This window comes from Phyllobates terribilis, unplaced genomic scaffold (assembly GCF_046119375.1).
Source record: "Phyllobates terribilis strain yellow unplaced genomic scaffold, ASM4611937v1 Scaffold_1__5_contigs__length_1240528914, whole genome shotgun sequence".
Taxonomy (NCBI): domain Eukaryota; kingdom Metazoa; phylum Chordata; class Amphibia; order Anura; family Dendrobatidae; genus Phyllobates; species Phyllobates terribilis.
Genome location: NW_027362761.1, coordinates 939,737,840 through 939,758,885, shown reverse-complemented (window position 1 = coordinate 939,758,885; position 21,046 = coordinate 939,737,840). Strand labels below are relative to the sequence as shown.

At 40.8% G+C, this 21,046-nt stretch overlaps 1 protein-coding gene across 1 annotated transcript in view; it reads left to right on the top strand.

Annotated features, from left to right (window-relative positions):
- The window catches only part of SLC7A11 (solute carrier family 7 member 11), a 314,366-nt gene that overhangs the window by 47,458 nt on the left and 245,862 nt on the right, over positions 1 to 21,046 (top strand). Inside the window, exon 3 of the mRNA XM_073641718.1 lies at positions 12,159 to 12,274. Within this exon, the coding sequence (XP_073497819.1) occupies positions 12,159 to 12,274 (116 nt within the window). The remainder of the gene's footprint in view (positions 1 to 12,158; positions 12,275 to 21,046) is intronic.

Below are 21,046 nucleotides of genomic sequence, written 5' to 3'. Positions count from 1 at the left end.
TTTCTTGTACCTGTTGCTGACACACTCCTTGTGCATCCTCAGCCTATTGCTGTCTGTCATCTGGTATTTAACCCAGCTCCTCCCAAGAAACCCTGCCTGAGCATTGTGTTCAGTCAGTTGGCTTCTGGTCACTGATATGCCAGGTCCCGTTTATGTTTCCTGCGTTCGGTATCAGTTCCCGTGTCTGAACTGTGTCCTATCTGTATTATCTTCTAGCCTGTTGTCTTCTGCCTATCCTGGAGACTGTATTTTCAGGCCTGTGTGAACACGCTCCTAGCCTGTTCTTTCCGCCTTCTAGGGGCCGCATACCTAGACCCGTTCCTATATCTTGCCTGTTCCTGTCTGAACACGCTCCTAGCCTGTTTGTTCCGCCTTCTAGGGGCCGCATACCTAGACCCGCTCCTGTATCTTGCTGCTGTGTCTGTTCTTGTCTGAATACTCTCCTAGCCTGTTTCCTGTTTTTCTCTATGTCCGTACCTTCCCTTTTTCTGCAGAGTTTGAACTCGTACCTAACTCCTGCTCATTGTCATTGTACTTCCGTTTGTGAGTTTGTGGTCCACTCGCTACTTCACTGCAAGTACCCTGTGGGTATCTGGTTCTGCCTTTCCCTTCCTGTCTGTTCCGTGTGAACAGAGCCCTGTCCCTCCTGCTCTGCCTTGCTCACCGCTCCGGCGGTTCTAGCTTGCTCTGCCTTGCTCACTGCTCCGGCAGTCCTGCTCCGCTCTGACCCTTTGCTCACTGCTCCGGCAGTCCTGATCCGCTCTGACCCTTTGCTCACTGCTCCGGCAGTCTCGCTCTGCTCTGACCCTTTGCTCGCTGCTCCGGCAGTCTCGCTCTGCTCTGACCCTTTGCTCGCTGCTCCGGCAGTCTCGCTCTGCTCTGACCCTTTGCTCGCTGCTCTGGCAGTCTCGCTCTGCTCTGACCCTTTGCTCGCTGCTCCAGCAGTCTCGCTCTGCTCTGACCCTTTGCTCGCTGCTCCGGCAATCTCGCTCTGCTCTGACCCTTTGCTCGCTGCTCCGGCAGTCTCGCTCTGCTCTGACCCTTTGCTCGCTGCTCCGGCAGTCTCGCTCTGCTCCGACCCTTTGCTTGCTGCTTCGGCAGTCTCATCCTGCTCCTCTCTTGCTCACCGCTCCAAGCGGCCTTGTCCTGCTCTTCTCTCGCTCACCGCTCCAGGCGGTCTCGTCTTGTTCAGCTCTTGCTCGCCGCTCTGGGCGGCCTCACTCTGCTGTTTGTCCACCGCGTCTGCGGTTCTGTTCCTGGGTCCTAACCACTCGGTGCTCCAACCTGTCGTACCTGCAAGTACCTCCCTGCCTGCATACCAGTCGTGCTTACCAGCATCCACCCGTCTGTATTCTAGCCGTGTCTGCCTATACTCACCAGTCGGTGTGCCAGCCTAACCTGCCTGTTCCAGTATTCCCCTGTGTGGGTCAACAGCCGTGTCCGGGGTCTGACCGGGAGTAGCACCTGGTCCCTCTGCCCGGGTTCCTCCCTGGTGCACTGGCGTCGTATGCCGTCGTGCGACCTTGGTCAGATCGGGCAGATACTTAGTTACGCCCCTCCAGGCACTCCGGTTCATGGCACAGTGGAATCACTACATACACATGCACACGCCACTCAGCCCGGGCGTGTGCATTACACACCTGAAGGGTTAATAAAGTTCTTGAATGTGGTTTTGAGCACCTTCAGGGGTGAAGTTTTAGAATGGTGTCACTTTTGGGTATTTTCTGTCATAAAGACCCCTCAAAGTGACTTTAAATATGATGTGGTCCCTAAAAAAATGGTTTGTAAATTTTGTTGCAAAAATGAGAAATTGCTGGTCAACTTTTAACCCTTATAGCTCCCCAATAAAAAAAAAAGGTTGGTGCCAAAATTGTGCTGATGTAAAGTAGACATGTTGGAAATGTTATTTATCAACTATTTTGTGTGACATACAGTACAGACCAAAAGTTTGGACACACCTTCTCATTTAAAGTTTTTTTTGTATTTTCATGACTTTGAAAATTGTACATTCACACTCAAGGCATCAAAACTATGAATTTACACATGTGGAATTATATACTTAACAAAAAAGTGTGAAAAATCTGAAAATATGTCTTATATTCTAGGTTCTTCAAAGTAGCCACCTTTTGCTTTGATGACTGCTTTGCACACTCTTGGCATCCTCTTGATGAGCTTCAAGAGGTAGTCACCGGAAATGGTCTTCCAACAATCTTGAAGGAGTTCCCAGAGATGCTTAGCACTTGTTGGCCCTTTTGCCTTCACTCTGCGGTCCAGCTCACCCCAATCCATCTCGATTGGGTTCAGGTCTGGTGACTGTAGAGGCTAGGTCATCTGGCGTAGCACCCCATCACTCTCGTTCTTGGTCAAATAGCCCTTACACAGCCTGGAGGTGTGTTTGGGGTCATTGTCCTGTTGAAAAATAAATGATGGTTCAACTAAACGCAAACTGGATGGAATAGCATGCCACTGCAAGATGCTTTGGTAGCCAAGCTGGTTCAGTATGCCTTCAATTTTGAAAAAATCCCCATCAGTGTCATCAGCAAAGCACCCCCACACCATCTCACCTCCTCCTCCATGCTTCACGGTGGGAACCAGGCATGTAGAGTCCATCCGTTCACCTTTTCTGCGTCGCACAAAGACACGGTGGTTGGAACCAAAGATCTCAAATTTGGAATCATCAGACCAAAGCACAGATTTCCACTGGTCTAATGTCCATTCCTTGTGTTTTTAAGCCCAAACAAATCTCTTCTGTTTGTTGCCTGTCCTTATCAGTGGTTTCCTAGCAGCTATTTTACCATGAAGGCCTGCTGCACAAAGTCTCCTCTTAACAGTTGTTGAAGAGATGTGTCTGCTGCTAGAACTCTGTGTGGCATTGACCTGGTCTCTAATTTGAGCTGCTGTTAACCTGCAATTTCTGAGGCTGGTGACTCAGATAAACTTATCCTCAGAAGCAGAGGTGACTCTTGGTCTTCCTTTCCTGGGGCGGTACTCATGTGAGCCAGTTTCCTTGTAGCGCTTGTTAGAACTCTCCTGTTAGTTTTTTTCTAGTTTGCTGGTCACATGACCTTTTTTGCCTATTTAATCCTGCTCCGCCCTACTGGCCTTGCTGGACTTCATTGTATTTCTACTCTTAAGCTAGCCAGGTGCTTTGTTACCTTACTCCATCAGTTTAGCTAGGTCTCTTGACCTCTATATTCTATGTTGTTTGTTTTTCCTTTTCTGCTACAATTTCTGCTAGGAGGTGTCCATCTTACTCCGAGTCCCTAGTTCTTGTAGGGATCCCTCCCTCACATCTATAGGTCTTCGTACAGACTAGCTGAGGACTTTAGCGGGTCTGATCGCAGGATCAGGTTCCCCGTTACATCGTAGGGATCAAGCTTAGTTCTATTGTAGGGACAGATCTCCTGTCTTTCCTTAGTGCTTGTAGCAGATCATAACAGCGCTTGATGTTTTTTGCAACTGCACTTGGGGACACTTTCAAAGTTTGCCCAATTTTTCGGACTGACTGACCTTCATTTCTTTAAGTAATGATGGCCACTCATTTTTCTTTACTTAGAATTTGTTTTATGGCAAGAAAAAAGCAGCTAACAGTCTATTCAGTAGGACTATCAGCTGTGTATCCACCTGACTTCTGCACAACACAACTGATGGTCGCAACCCCATTTATAAGGCAAGAAATCCTACTTATTAAACCTGACAGGGCACACCTGTGAAATTAAAACCATTTCCGGTGACTACCTCTTGAAGATCATCAAGAGAATGCCAAGAGTGTGCAAACCAGTCATCAAAGCAAAATGTGGCTACTTTGAAGAACTTAGAATATAAGACATATTTTCAGTTGTTTCACACTTTTTTGTTAAGTATATAATTCCACATGTGTTAATTCATAGTTTTGATGCCTTCAGTGTGAATGTACAATTTTCAAAGTCATGAAAATACAGAAAAATCTTTAAATGAGTAGGTGTGTCCAAACTTTTGGTCTGTACTGTATCTCTCTGATTTGAGGGCATAAAAATTCAAATTTTGAAAATTGCAAAATTTTTACAATTTTTGCCAAATTTCCATTTTTTTCACAAATAAACGCAAGTGATATCGAAGAAATTTTACCACAATCATGAAGTACAATATGTCACGAAAAAACAATCTCAGAATCAGCGGGATCCGTTGAAGCATTCCAGAGTAATTACCTCATAAATTGACAGTGGTCAAAATTGTAAAAATTGGCCTGGTCATTAATGTGCAAGCCACCTTGGGTTGTAAAGGGGTTAATGTGTCACAGTAGCATAAGCTGAGCAGAAGGATATTGATGGGAATTGTCAGTGAAGGAGGATTACCCAAACCCCAGCAGCAAGGAAGTAAATAGACTGTAGAGCTGTGTGCTTCTAAAGACACAACTTGTAGATGACACTTTAACATGCCTGTGTTTTGTATAAGACAAGGGGAATAAGTTTCTGTTAATAAAAACTGGTCATGGCTTCCAGTGCTGTATCTCTTCTGAGAAGAGGATCGGGCATTTTGATCTTTCAGCAGGCAACGGGTAGAGTTGGTAAACTCACATACTCATTAGATGCTTGGCTTGCTCTGCCAAAATTGGTTTGGATGACATTTTTTTAATGCATTTGCCCAGTCTTAAGGGAAACTGTGAATAAGATCAACTCCCTCACACTGCTTGTACGTACATGCTGGTCTTTGATATGTGAATCCATCTATATCTTTATATCTTTATATCTTCTATGTGTTGCTGTATTCCCAAGTAATTAGCAGTTTAACTAATATAAAATAAAGAGTTAAGTGCCCAGGTTATGAGAGCACCTAACGATTCTCTGCCTCCCTAGGTATTTTTCCTGTTCAGCACCAGCCTCTTTAGCTTTGTTGATAGCTAACTGTCTGTGTGAAATCATGCGCCAGTCAAAGAAATCAGATACTGAGCTATCAATCAAGCTAAAAAGACTAGTGCTAGGCAGCCTAGAGAGGTATAGACTTCTTAGGTACTCTATCATGCCCTGAACACTTAACAAACTATTTGCATATGAATTAACCCCTTCACGACCTTGGGATTTTCAGGTTTTTTTTTGCGTTTTTGATTTTTTCTCCCCTTCTCCCCAGAGCCATAAATTTTTTATTTTTCTGTCAATATGGCCATGTGAGGGCTTGTTTTTTTGCAGGACAAGTTGTACTTTTTTCATATATTGTACTGGAAAACTAGAAAAAAAATCCAAGTGAGGTAAAATTGCATAAAAAGTGCAATTCCACAAACTTTCTTTGTTTTTTTTTGCCATGTTCACTAAATGCTAAATCTGATCTGCCATTATGATTTTTCAGGTCATTATGAAATCGCAGATACTGAATATGTATAGGTTCTTTTTTATTTAACACCTTTCCGACATTTGCGGTAATAGTACGTCCTTGTGCCCTGGACCTATTTGGACAGGAACGTACAAGCTGTGTGGGGCGATCTCCGCTGGGTGTCAGCTGATTTTTACAGCTGATACCCCGTGCTATGTGCAAGGAATTGTCCTGCATTGCTCCCGGTGCATTAACCCCCGAAATGTTGTGATCAAAGTCAATCGTAGCATTCCGGGAGCAAGGGGAGGTAAGCGCGACCTACTTACCTCCTCTCTGGCGTCCCGTGCTTACTGTGCCGGGTCCCGGTAGTTGTCATGGTGACCCAATGTCGCCATGATGAGATCCGGGTCACCATGCAGCAGGAAGTTACTTTGATCATGCGCGTGCGCGATCAAAGTAACTTCTGCCTGTGAAGCTGACAGGCTGTATAGCATAGTAAAAGTAAAAAAAAGTATGAGAAAGTGAAAAAAAATATAAAAAAAAATGAAAAAATTAATCCCAAAAAAATAAAAATATACTGTGCCCATAAATAAATATTATTATGAAAAAAAAACAACAAAACCAATAAAAGTACACATATTTGGTATCACTCTGTCTAAAAATACCTGACCTATAAAACTGTCCCACTAGTTAACCCCTTTTTTGAACACGGTAAAAAACAATAAATAAAAAACGAAGCAAAAAATTATGCTTATTCATCATACGGCCGAACAAAAAATAGAATAAAACGCGATCAGAAAGACGAATGTAAATAAAAATTGGACCGCTAAAAACGTCATCTTGTCCTGAAAAAAACAAGCCACCATGCAGCTTCATCAGCCAAAAAATTAAAAAGTTATAGCTCTCAGAATAAAGCATTACAAAAAAAAATATTTTTTCTATAAAATAATTTTTATTATGTAAAAGCGACAAAACATAAAAAGATATAAATGTGGTACCGCTGTAAACGTACTGACCCAAAGAATAAAGCTGCCTTATCAATTTTACAACATGAACATCGGCATTAAAAAAAAACATAAAAACAATTCCTAAATTGTTCGTTTTTTTTATTCTGCCTCCCAAAAATGTAAATAGAAAGCGATCAAAAAATGTCACGTGCCCGAAAATGGTACCAATAAAAACATTAACTTGTCACGCAAAAAACAAACCGTCACATGACTCTGTCGGCCGAAACATGGAAAAATTATAGCTCTCAAAATATGTCATCTTTTAGTGTATAAAGCGTCTTTTAGTGTATGACAGCGGTCAATCATAAAAACCCGATATGAATCTGACATAGCTGTAATCGCACCAACCCAAAAAATAAAGTAATGTAATCACTTATACCGCACGAAAAATGGCGTAAAAAATAAATTCTAGGGTTAGAGTTGTGCTAGGGTTAGGGACTTTTTCAAAAGTAAAGAAAAAAAATGATGACGATATGGCGACTAGTGTTGAGCACAAGTGCTCGCTACTTGAGTTTGCATCGGGTGCACAGGTATGCACCGAGTATAGCGGGTGCTCGAGTGACATTCTTGAGTCTCCGCCCCATATGCATAGCGGCCAAAAAACTTGCGGAGATTGCCTGCCTTGCACGAGTGATGCCCGTATGTTTTTTTGGGGTGTCTAAGAACCATGAAACATGCGGAGCGGGAACTTGAGCATGTCACTTGAGCACCCGCGATACATGGTGCGTACCCAAGTACCCGATGCAAACTCAAGTAGCGACACTTGCGCTCAAGACTAATGACAGCTTATTCAATATAATGACCTAATGTTATCAAATTTTGTGTCATACCTCTGGGTTCAAAATGTTCACTATACCCCTTTGATAAAATCCTTGAGGGATCTAGTTTCCAAAATGGGGTCACTTGTGGGTGGTTTCCACTATTTATGTGCATCAGGGGCTCTCCAAACGCGACATGGCGTCCGTTCTTGATTCCAGACAATTTTGCGTTCAAAAAATCACACAGTGCTCTTTCCCTTCTGAACCCTGCCGTGCACCCAAGCAATGTATTTTCCCCACATATGGGGTATTGGCGTACTCAGGAGAAATTGCACAACAGTTTTTGGGGTCTGTTTTCTCCTCTTACCCTTGTGAAAATTAAAATTTGGGGCTACAAAATCATTTTTGTGGTAAAAGTTTGATTTTTTTATTTTCACGGCTCCATGTTATAAACTTCTATGCAGCACCTGGGGGTTCAGGGTGCTCAACACACATCTAGATAAGTTCCCTGAGGGGTCTAGTTTCCAAAATGGTGTCAATTGTGGGGGGTTTCCACTGTTTAGGCACATCAGGGGCTCTCCAAATGCAACATGGCATCCGCTAATTATTCCAGCAAATTTTACATTCAAAAAGTCAAATGGCGCTCCTTCCTTTCCGAACCCTGCCGTGCGCCCAAACAGTGATTTTTTCCCACATATAGGGTATCAGCTTACTCAGGAGAAATTGCATAACAAATGGTATGGTGCAATTTCTCCTGTTACCCTTATGAAAATACAAAATTAGGGGCTGAAAAACAGTCTTGTCTGAAAAATGTGAAAATTGTATTTTTACGACTCAATGTTATAAACTTCTGTGAAGCACCTGGGGGCTCAAGGTGCTCACCACATATCTATATAAGTTCCCTGAGGGGTCTAATTTCCATAATTTCCCACTTTTGGGGGGTTTCCACTGCTTAGGTACATCAGGGGACTTTTTACATTCTAAAAGTCAAATGGTGATCCTTCCTTTCTAAGCCCTGCCATGCGCCCAAACAGTGGTTTTCCCCTACATATGGAGTATTGGCGTACTCAGGAAAAATTGCACAACAAATTTTAGGGTCCATTTTTTCCTGTTACCCTTGCAAAAATAAAAAAATTGAGGTCTAAAGTAACATTTTTGTGAAAAAAGTTAAATTTTCATTTTTTTCTTCCACGTTTCAAAAATTCCTGTGAAGCACCTGAAGGGTTAATAAACTTCTTGAAATTGGTTTTGAGCATCTTGGGGGTGTAGTTTTTAGAATGGTGTCACTTTTGGGTATTTTCTGTCATAATGGCCCCTCAAAGTCACTTCAAATGTATTGCATTGTATTACAATGCTGCAGCGACCTAAAAAAAATAATTCTGACGTTTTGATCTTTTTTTTCATTACGCTGTTTACCGATTGGATTAATTTAGTTTATATTTTGATAGATCGGGCAATTCTTAATGCAGCGATATCAAATATATATACAGTACAGACCAAAAGTTTGGACACACCTTCTCATTTAAAGATTTTTCGGTATTTTCATGACTATGAAAATTGTACATTCACACTGAAGGCATCAAAACTATGAATTAAAACATGTGGAATTATATACTTAACAAAAAAGTGTGAAACAACTGAAAATATGTTTTATATTCAAGGTTCTTCAAAGTAGCCACCCTTTGCTTTGATGACTGCATTGCACACTCTTGGCATTCTCTTGATGTTGTTCAAGAGGTAGTCACCGGAAATGGTTTTCACTTCATAGGTGTGCCCTGTCAGGTTTAATAAGTGGGATTTCTTGCCTTATAAATGGGGTTGGGACCATCAGTTGTGTTGTGCAGATGTCTGGTGGATACACAGCTGTTAATTCTACTGAATAGACTTTTAGAATTTGTATTACGGCAAGTAAAAAGCAGCTAAGTAAAGAAAAATGAGTGGCTATCATTACTTAAAGAAATGAAGGTCAGTCGGCCTGAAAAATTGTGAAAACTTTGAAAGAGTCTCCAAGTGCATTTGCAGAAACCATCAAGCGCTACAAAAAAAACTGGCTCACTTGAGGACCGCCCCAGGAAAGGAAGACCAAGAGTCACCTTTGCTTCTGAGGATAAGTTTATGCGAGTCACCAGCCTCAGAAATCGCAGGTTAACAGCAGCTCAGATTAGAGACCAGGTCAATGCCACACAGAGTTCTAGCAGCAGACGCATCTCTTCAACAACTGTTAAGAGGAGACTTTGTGCAGCAGGCCTTCATGGCAAAATAGCTGCTAGGAAACCACTGCTAAGCACAGGCAACAAGCAGAAGAGACTTGATTGGGCTAAAGAACTCAAGGAATGGACATTAGACCAGTGGAAATCTGTGCTGTGGTCTGATGAGCCCAAATTTGAGATCTTTGGTTCCAACCACCTTGTCTTTGTGTGACGTAGAAAAAGTGAACGGATGGACTCTACATGCCTGGTTCCCACCATGAAGCATGGCGGAGGAGGTGTGATGGTGTGGGGGCGCTTTGCTGGTGACACTGTTGGGGATTTATTCAAAATTCAAGGTATACTGAACCAGCATGGCTACCACAGCATCATGCAGCGGCATGCTATTCCATCCAGTTTGCGTTTAATTGAACCATCATTTATTTTTCAACAGGACAATAACCCCAAAGACACCTCCAGGCTGTGTAAGGGCTATTTGACCAAGAGGAAGAGTGATGGGGTGCTACGCCAGATGACCTGGCCTCCACAGTCACCAGACCTGAACCCAATCGAGATGGTTTGGGGTGAGCTGGACCGCAGAGTGAAGGCAAAAGGGCCAACAAGTGCTGAGCATCTGTGGGAGCTCCTTCAAGATTGTTGGAAGACCATTTCCGGTGACTACCTCTTGAAGCTCATCAAGAGAATGTCAAGAGTGTGCAATGCAGTCATCAAAGCAAAAGGTGGCTACTTTGAAGAACCTAGAATATAAGACATATTTTCAGTTGTTTCACACTTTTTTGTTAAGTATATAATTCCACATGTGTTAATTCATAGTTTTGATGCCTTCAGTGTGAATGTACAATTTTCATAGTCATGAAAATACCGAAAAATCTTTAAATAAGAAGGTGTGTCCAAACTTTTGGTCTGTACTGTATTTTTTATTGTTTTATTTTTAATGGAGAAAAAGGGGGGTGAACATTAATATTTTTTCATTTTTTTATATTTTTAAAAACATTTCTTCTCTACTTTTAACTTGCTTTTATAGTTGGGGTGGGGTTCATGATGTTCTTCCTGTAAATGCGAGACAGCGGCATTTAACATGTTTACAGCTGCACGTAGATCGCGATTCCACCCGTGGCTGTTATTGGCATGTGTCATGTGCCGGAAAAGATGCGGGATCAGCGCCAGAGCCCACATCATATGCCGGGACACAACCTATGATGTCATATGTTGTGAAGGAGTGAAATTGCTAGTCAGTTGGGAATGTGGCAACAGCTAGAAGATATAAAGGTGTTGATGGATTTAGGTTTCAGTAACCAATGGATTTATATGCTGATATGTGCTGTTTGGTTGGTTTGATCTTATCAATAGATTTCCATTAAATAATCAAGTGCAACCACTAGCAGAATAAAGCATTGCACAGTTCCTATTCAAAGAATATAGTTGACTGTGTATTGTAGGACTGGACAGATCCAAAACAAGAATCTATTACATATCTGAGGGATTTTAGTCTAAGAACTCAGATGGCAGGTTTTTTTAGACATGGACGTAGGGTTTAAAAAGCAGAAAACAAGCAAGTCAAACTTAGGGCTTTTAGAAGAAGCTTGACAACAAGGTAGAAAACACTTCCAGTAGACCATTATTAGCTTGGCACAGGATAGTATGAGATGGGAGTACACAGGATAACTTGGGATGGGAATATACAGGCTAACGTGAGGTGGGAGTCTAAGGTATCCTCCGTATTACATGCTTGGAATTGTTGCACAACAGAGAGCTCTGATGTCCTTTCTTCATGGCGATGCCACTACACTACTCGCTGGACAGACACCATTTGTACATGCCCTTTAAAAGAATGAGGATCATCCATAGGGTCCTGTTTCCCTAAATGGGGGTATATACAAATTAATGTTCTTAACTGTACTTCCCTTTGAAGGACTTTGTGTAGAGTTTGAAAAGGAACTAGGAAGATTCCAGAATACTAATATTCACCTAATGGGGAGGATGAGTATTCAGATAAAACCATAGTGGTGGGACACAGTTTGCTAATGTGATTTGCAGTAATAAGTGGCCTTTGGCCTTTTGCAGTCACATTTTTCTCCTGAATTAAAAGAAATTTGACAGCAAAAAGCGAATCTATAAAACTGTGCAACATTTCAGCATTATTACTTTATGTATTTCAATATTTCTTATGAATTTAAATGGACGGTTCAAAGGGTCAAACAATCTCTTAGCTGAATTAGCAATGCCAAGACAATTTATGTGCCTGCAAAGCAAACTTTGGTAAGATTTAAACCTATAATTTATCTACTCATATGATGGTATAAGACATGTCTCAGCAGGCTGAGCCAGCTTACTGGATGAATTCCGACTGTCTACAACACTCACTGCATGGCTGATCCTGTCCTCACTAATTGCCCTAATACACATCAGTAATTCATACATTCTCTCCCCTTATATTCTCCTAAGGGAAGTGAGATTTCTGTCAGTTTCCGCCTGTTATTGAAGCCAAAAGGCAAATTCTAAACCATGCAATTTGTTTCAGTAACAGTTCCTGCTCAATACAGTGAAAACACCAGACGTAAATTGTATGAAATGGCATGTCTTATCCGGCTGATTTCGCATTGAGAAAAAATACACTTTAATGAATAGTCCTATAATCTTTACCTTCACGGTCAGTGCTACATTTCCACAGAAACTAACGGTTATTATAATTATATCTTTGTGCATCTGCTTGTAAAACTACAATACAATAAATGTATTTTACTTTCCGACTATGCATAATGAGAAAGATGTGCTATAGAACAAAGCCGGCACAAGAAGTCGGTTCTGCCACAGAGAATGTAATGCATTTATAATCCTTGCTTTGAATTATTATATACTTTACATTACAATGATTCTTTCTCTCTATTTTTCGGTTTTAGGCCAGCTGCTACGGCAGTGATATCACTAGCATTTGGACGCTATATCCTCGAGCCCTTCTTTATACAATGTGAAATTCCAGACCTCGCTGTCAAATTAGTCACAGCTCTTGGAATAAGTAAGCATCAACTTAATATAAGTTACTTGTGTTCAGAATGGTTTCAAGCAATACATCACTTTTTTTAGGTGGGTGAGATGGCATTTTGTGAGACCTGGTATATTAGGCTTGTATCAGTCACTTGCTAGCTTGAGGTAGTAGTGGACAACCTAGCCCATAGTATTAGTTCTGACAAGGGAGGAGATCTTCTGAAAGTCTACTGCAGCTGAACCTCCTGGGCTGGACAGTCAGTGTGATGTATGTGCACCGGTGTAGCTACTGTTGCGTAGACACTTCCAGCAGGACACCAATGAGAAGGAATAAAAATGTATGAGATAGGAAATAATAATAATAATCTTTTTCTTTATATAGCGCCAACATATTCTGCAGCGCTTTTCAATTCAGACAATTTTACAGTCATTATTGGAACTGTCCCCATTGGGGCTCACAATCTAGATTCCCTATCAGCATGCCTTAGAAGTGTGGGAGGAAACCGGAGAACCGGGAAGAAAAACACACAAACACGGGGAGAACATACAAACTCCTTGCCTTGCAGATGTTGTCCTTGGTGGGATTTGAATCCAGGACCCCAGCACTGCAAGGCTGTAGTGCTAACCACTGAGCCACCGTGCTGCCCGTAGGAAATTTCAGCAAGCTTGTAATAAGACATTATAGTAAGATGAGAATGCACAGTATAATAGTCTAAGCATTCACAACCCACAATAAGTATGGAGCCCAAGAGCCCAAGGCCATGTAGACATTGTATGCTGATGATCCACGGCTCTACGTCTGCACTATATAATACTTCTTACTGTATCTTCTCTGGCAACCTGTTTTTTTTTGCCTCCTTTGATTCGTATTTCTGTGGACTGTAAATGATTCCATCGCAGCACACTTACTGTCCTAACCTATTGCTGTGTTGTTATTTGCTGAGATGTTAGTGGAAAAATACTACACAAGGGTCAGCTCCGTCTTACAGAAAACATATCTGTCCAACATGTCTAGCAACTTGCACCTGAAACCATTTTTTACATTCTTCTCATAGCTTTTGACATGTTGTCAGCTGAGCAGCAAGGAGGTATAATATTAAAGGACATAACTGTGCTAAAAGAGGGTCTTCTTCACTCTACTCTACAGGCATTTGATAATATAGCCTAAATAGTATAATTATCGAGAATTTTTATGTCATATTAACACAATATGCCATAAATGTAAGATATATGCAAATCCCACTGATTGGGCCCACATCTAGCTCAAAATTAGGGCCTAGTAGCCCTCTACTGTTAGTAAAAAGGTGGCTGTACACACACGTGGTTGTCTCCATTCATTCATATGGAAATTCTAATCATCTCATTGCTGACACTGAAACGTAACATGGCCCCATTCTTGAGATACACCCGGGTTCCATCAGAGGAACAAAAATGTATGAGATAAGAAATTTCAGCTGGCTTGTAATAAGAAATTATAATAAGATGAACATGCATGGTATACTAGTTTAAGCATTCACAATTCACAATAAGTGTTGAGCTCAAGAGATCTTGGCATGAATAATGATTACTTTAGATTGTATACTCAGGGCTAGGCTAGTTATTTTTAGTTTAATGATTCTACCAAATCTAAAGATGGGACACACCCGGAAATATATGGATGGATTGGACTATGCAAAATGTTAAAGAGGCTTGTCTGCTTTAGGCATTTATAGAATAAAACCCATCCCCAATCCCTCCTATTGAAGCAGTAGCTGTGAATGGAGAGTTGGCTGTGCTTGTGCCTCTCTCTCCGTTCACGTCTATTAGGGTTTGTAATACAGCTGAGCTTTCTCAGGGTGTTCAACAGGTGCGAAAGTGTAGGGAGACCACGCTTTGTAGATAAGTGTGGGTCTCAAAGGTGAAATCACCATCTACTACATGAGTATACCATAAATGTCTAGCATGGGAATACTCTTTTAATCCATACTAGCAAAAGCTTCATAATCTGTGTTAACATCTATCTATCTATCTATCTATCTATCTATCTATCTATCTATGTATATATTTACAGCTACAGTGGGGAAAATAAATATTTGATACACTGCCAATTTTGCAAGTTTTCTAACCTACAAAGAATGGAGAAGTCTGTAATTTTTATCGTAGGTACACACACCTGTGAGACAGAATCTAAAAAAATCCAGAAAATCAAGTATGATTTTTAAATAATTAAAGTGCATTTTATTGCGTGAAATAAGTATTTGATAACAAACAACCAGCAAAAATTCTGTCTGTCACAGACCTGTTTGTTTTTCTTTAAGAATCCCTCCTCTTCTGCAATCATTACTTGTATTAATTGCAACTGTTTGAACTTGTTACCTGTATAATAGACACCTGTCCACACACTCAATCACAATGCAACCTCTCAACCATGGCCATGACCAAAGAGCTGTTTAAGGACATCAGGGAAAAAATTGTAGACCTGCACAAGCCTGGGATGGGCTACAAGACAATAGGCAAGCAGCTTGGTGAGAAGGTAACAACTGTTGGCACAATTATTAGTAAATGGAAAAAACACAAGATGACAGTCAATCTTCCTCAGTCTGGGGATCCATGCAAGATCTTTCCTCGTGGGGTAAGGATGATTCTGAGATCTACATGGTAGGTTTTGGTCAATGACCTGAAGAAAGCTGGGACTGCAGTCTAATACATTACCGTTAGTAACACACTACACCGTCTTGGATTAAAATCCTGCAGGGCACACAAGGTCCCACAGCTCACACTAGCATATATCCAAGCCCATTTGACGTTCGCTAATGACCATCTAGACGATCCTGAGGAGGTATGGGAAAAGGTCATGTGGTCAGATGAGACCAAAATAGAACTTTTTTGGTATCAGCTCCACTCCCCGTGTTTGGAGGAAGAAGAAGGATGAGTACAACCCCGAGAACACTGTCCCAACTGTGAAGCGTGGTGGGGGAAACATCATACTTTGGCGGTGCTTTTCCGCAAAGGACACGACTGCACCATAGTGAAGAGAGAATGGATGGGGTCATGTATCACGAGATTTTGCCCAACAACCTCCTTCCATCAGTAAGAACATTGAAGATGGATCTGGGTCTTCCATCATGACAATGACCCAAATCACACAGCCAGGGAAACTAGGGAGTGGTTTCGTAGGAAGCATTTCAAGGTCCTGGAGTGGCCTAGCCCGTCTCCAGACCTGAACCCAATAGAAAATCTTTGAAGGTTGCTGAAATTCAATGTTGCCCAATGACAGCCCCGAAACATGAAAGATCTGGAGAAGATCTGTATAGAAGAGTGGGCCAAAATTCGTACTGCAGTGTGTGCAAACTTGGTCAAGAACTACATGAAACATCTGAGCTCTGTAATTGCAAACAAAGGTTTCTGTATCAAATACTTATTTCAAGCAATAAAATGCAAATTAATTATGTAAAAATCAGGCAATGTGATTTTCTGGATTTTTTATACAATACAAATTCTAACAGTCTGTTCAGTAAGATTATCAGCTGTGTATCCACCTGACTTCTGCACAACACAACTGATGGTCCCAACCCCATTTATAAGGCAAGAAATCCCACTTATTAAACCTGACAGGGCCCACCTGTGAAGTGAAAACCATTTCTGGTGACTACCTCTTGAAGCTCATCAAGAGAATGCCAAGAGTGTGCAAAGCAGTCATCAAAGCAAAAGGTGGCTACTTTGAAGAACCTAGAATATAAGACATATTTTCAGTTGTTTCACACTTTTTTGTTAAGTATATAATTCCACATGTGTTAATTCATAGTTTTGATGCCTTAAGTGTGAATGTACAATTTTCATAGTCATGAAAATACAGAAAAATCTTTAAATGAGAAGGTGTGTCCAAACTTTTGGTCTGTACTGTATATATATATATATATATATATATATATATATATATATATATATATATATATACAGTGGTGGCCAAAAGTATTCGCACCCCTGCAATTCTGTCAGATAATACTCAGTTTCTTCCTGAAAATGATTGCAATCACAAATTCTTTGGTCTTATTATCTTCATTTTATTTGCTAGCAAGGAAAAAACACAAAAGAGAATGAAGCAAAAATCAAATCATTGATCATTTCACACAAAACTCCAAAAATGGGCCAGACAAAAGTATTGGCACCCTCAGCCTAATACTTGGTTGCACAACCTTTAGCCAAAATAACTGTGAATAACCGCTTCCGGTAACCATCAATGAGTTTCTTACAATGCTCTGCTGAAATTGTAGACCGTTCTTCTTTGGCAAACGGCTCCAGGTCCCTGATATTTGAAGGGTGCCTTCTCCAAACTGCCATTTTGAGATCTCTCCACAGGTGTTCTATGGGATTCAGGTCTGGACTCATTGCTGGCCACCTTAGAAGTCTCCAGTACTTTCTCTCAAACCATTTTATAGTGCTTTTGGAAGTGTGTTTTGGGTCATTGTCCTGCTGGAAGACCCATGACCTCTGAGGGAGACCCAGCTTTCTCTCACTGGCCCCTACCTTATGCTGCAAAATTTGTTGGTAGTCTTCAGACTACATAATGCCATTTACACGGTCAAGCAGTCCAGTGTCAGAGGCAGCAAAGCAACCCCAAAACATCAGGCAACCTCCGCCATGTTTGACTGCAGGGACCGTGTTCTTTTCTTTGAATGCCTCTTTTTTTTTCCTGTACACTCTATGTTGATGCTTTTTCCCAAAATGCTCTATTTTTGTCTCATCTGACCAGAGAACATTCTTCCAAAACATTTTAGGCTTTCTCAGGTAAGTTTTGGCAAACTCCAGCCTGGCTTTTTTATGTCTCGGGGTAAGAAGTTGGGTCTTCCTGGGTATCCTACCATACAGTCCCTTTTCATTCAGACGCCGATGGATAGTACGGGTTGACACTGATGTACCCTCGGACTGCAGGGCAGCTTGAATTTGTTTGGATGTTAGTTGAGGTTCTTTATCCACCTTCCGCACAATCTTGCATTGAAATCTCTCGTCAATTTTTCTTTTCCGTCCACATCTAGAGAGGTTAGCCACAGTGCCATGGGCTTTAAACTTCTTGATGACACTGCGCACGGAAGACACAGGAACATTCAGGTCTTTGGAGATGGACTTGTAGCCTTGAGATTGCTCATGCTTCCTCACAATTTGGTTTCTCATGTCCTCAGACAGTTCTTTGGTCTTCTTTCTTTTATCCATGCTCAATGTGGTACACACAAGGACACAGGAAGGAGGTTGAGTCAACTTTAATCCATGTTAACTGGCTGCAAGTGTGATTTAGTTATTGCCAACACCTGTTAGGTGCCACAGGTAAGTTACAGGTGCTGTTAATTACACGAATTAGAGAAGCATCACATGATTTTTCAAACAGTGCCAATACTTTTGTCCACCCCCTTTTTTAGGTTTGGTGTGGAATTATATCCAATTTGGCTTTAGGACAATTCTTTTTGTGTTTTTTCATTGAAGACAAATTAAATGAAGATAATAATACCAAAGAATTTGTGCTTGCAATCATTTTCAGGAAGAAACTGAGTATTATTTGACAGAATTGCAGGGGTGCCAATACTTTTGGCCACCACTGTATATTTGTTAGTTCTTTGGTTTTCGCCAGATCCATACAGGCACAAAGCTTTTTAGTGCAAACAGGAAAATTTATTAGAATTCCTAAACTTTCAGCATAAGGGAATACAAATGGCCTTTCCTTAGGTATAATGGCAAGCCCAAATAAGCAGAAACACCCAGAGGTAGAGATATGTGACCAGTCAGTCCCACCCTTCTCTTTGACTGCTCCTAAACCCGGCCCTTCCTATACCCTATTAACTCTCTCAGCACTATACTGTACATTTTCTGGGCTTACATTGTACATGCTGGAGCCTGATTTTCTGGGCTTACATTGTACATGCTGGAGTCTGATTTTCTGGGCTTACATTGTACATGCCGGAGCCTGATTTTCTGGGCTTACATTGTACATGCTGGAGCCTGATTTTCTGGGCTTACATGGTACATGCCGGAGCCTGATTTTCTGGGCTTACATTGTACATGCCGGAACCTGATTTTCTGGGCTTACATTGTACATGCTGGAGCCTGATTTTCTTGGCTTACATTGTACATGCTGGAGCCTGATTTTCTGGGCTTACATTGTACATACCGGAGCCTGATTTTCTGGGCTTACATTGTACATGCCGGAGCCTGATTTTCTGGGCTTACATTGTACATGCCGGTGCCTGATTTTCTGGGCTTACATTGTACATGCTGGAGCCTGATTTTCTGGGCTTACATTGTACATGCCGGAGCCTGATTTTCTGGGCTTACATTGTACATGCTGGAGCCTGATTTTCTGGGCTTACATTGTACATGCCGGAGCCTGATTTTCTGGGCTTACATCACCGAGGCTAAACACCTCCATGACATTTATCTCCCCTCGAGGACCTGTCTGGTGGCCATCTTACTATATATATATCTTATCTGCCATAGATATCCCTGTAATAGATATAGTATTTAATACTTAGTGCAGAAGCCATAGTTTGTATTTGCAGAAAAACTCTTGCATAATTTTCAAATTTTGCATTTGGCAGTTACAGGAAACAATTAAGAAAATGTTGAGAGACTTTATTTAACAAAAATCTCTGCGCATTTGTAGGTTCAGTAGCATTCCATAGAAGTCTATGGATGTCATATTACGATTGCATACAAGATAGAGGATAGAAGTAATAATATGGCTATTTATGAGAGGCCTTAAAAAGAACAATGTGGCCAGAAAGTAGAATATATTTACTTTGTTCTTATCATGGACAGATGTATCATTCACCACTGCTTTCACTGGTAAAGAGGCAGTAGTACAGTGTATTGTTATTTATAGCTAGAGATGTATTCATTTATTTTCTCTTTGCAGTCATGTTTTGTTACAAATGTGATAATGCTGTCTGAAAAAAAAACCCATTGAGACAGTTATCATCAGCACTCTAATTGCTCTAATGAATCCCATTGCTTCTGTAAAATATTTGTAATGATAATTGTCATGACAACTATGACACAAATGCCTAATATGTAATCTCATTAAGACAATAGGCCATAGTGCGCTACACATGAATGCATAATTAAATGCGAAAAAAAATATTTGTAAAGGATAGAAATTCTTCATTTAGTGCATGCGATGGAATGACAGTAAATTAATTGGTAAACTGAATGCCAGTGCCTTCAAAATGTCAAGTGTAGCAAAGCTTCATTTTTATTTTTTTTGGAAAGAAAAACATATTTTACGTCTTTTTCTAAACCTCCCAGAGAAAAAAAAAAAAACAAATTAGCAAGCTGACCACCTGTTGTAAGTAAAGACTTATAGGAACACATGGGTATTAGTAATTAAATGGTGGCTGAAATGCCAGATTGAGTTTTTGAGGTTAATTAATTTATTCATACTTGTTCCTAAAAAAAATGAGAAAACCGGAGCATAGCAGATGTTGAAAAACATCAAGGTCACTGAGATCATAGGAGCGTGAGAAAGAAGCCCTACAGGCATAGCAGTGCTGCTTGTAAATTCATGACAAAGTGAGCCCTCTGAACACTGTGTAGTAATCCAGGCTGGTGTAAGTAATTAAGGACAAACACATTGCCAGGGGGGTCGAGTTGTCTTGTACTTTTATAAATAGTGATATGGAATCAGAGGAAAACTTTTTTGGTTCTGTGGTGACACATCGTACTACTAGCGTAACAAGTCTGTTTCCTCTTTCGTAAAAAAAATTGCATCATCTGATGTGTTCCTACTAGGAAGGTGTATGAATCACTTTGACGTCAGTGTTGTGAGCAATGAAAGTGTAGGGTTTTCAGTATCTTGCTTTGTTTTCTATGGCTTCTTCTATTACATAGCGTAGTCTAGGCTCATTTATTACTATAGGCTGCACCATAGACTTCGTGAAGAATATAGTGGCCTTAGTTTCATGAGTGTTCTATCTACAGTAGATAAAGCAACAAGTTAATGGTTTTAACAAGCACTGTGTCACATTCATTCAGTGACTTTATATTATGTTTTAATACATTATTTCTGACCTTAGTAAGAAAAAAAAGTAGCAATACGTTTTAAAAAATGTATTTAGCTTCAAGGACTCTTAATAAGACAAAGCCAAAGGGGTATACTGGTCGAAACAATAAAAGAAGCAAATGCTGAATAAATAGTTCCTCAATGTTACGTACTTCATTGTAATCTGTCTTCCTGCATTCTACATGTGCCTAGAAACAGATTAATGAAGCTAAAATGTGCTACATTACACAATTTTATAAATTACATATTGGGAGGAACACAGAAAAGAGAACAAAAGTAAAACTCAGACTGAGGGCTGATCCAAATGTACTATTTTTCTAATTATGAAAGATATCAGAAAGCAACTAAAGTTGAGGTGATCTGACAAAATTAGAATTTGTCTGTTTGTGTGGATTTTACTTAGAATTTCAATTTGAAGAGATGTTATTCTCTGAAAATATAATAATCCTTATTATGATCTGGGGTCTTCCCAGACCCGAGGGCATAATAAACATAAAAAAATACCTATCTTCAACTCACAGATCTCCTCTCCGGCTGCTCCTGCTGCTCCCAGCAAGCTGTCCGGTCCTCCGCACCTCCATCATGTCTCATCTCTGGCATGGTGTTCACTCTAGGCCCGGGGTTCTGGCCATGAGCAAGCCCCAAAGTTAACTACAAAGTTAACTACAAAAGTGCAATTACCTTCAGGCCTGGGGCCTGAAGTTGTGACCCTGTGCTCATTTTAGGCCAAGAATTCTGTAAGCCCCAACTTAAAGTAAAATTCAGGACAGAGGTATG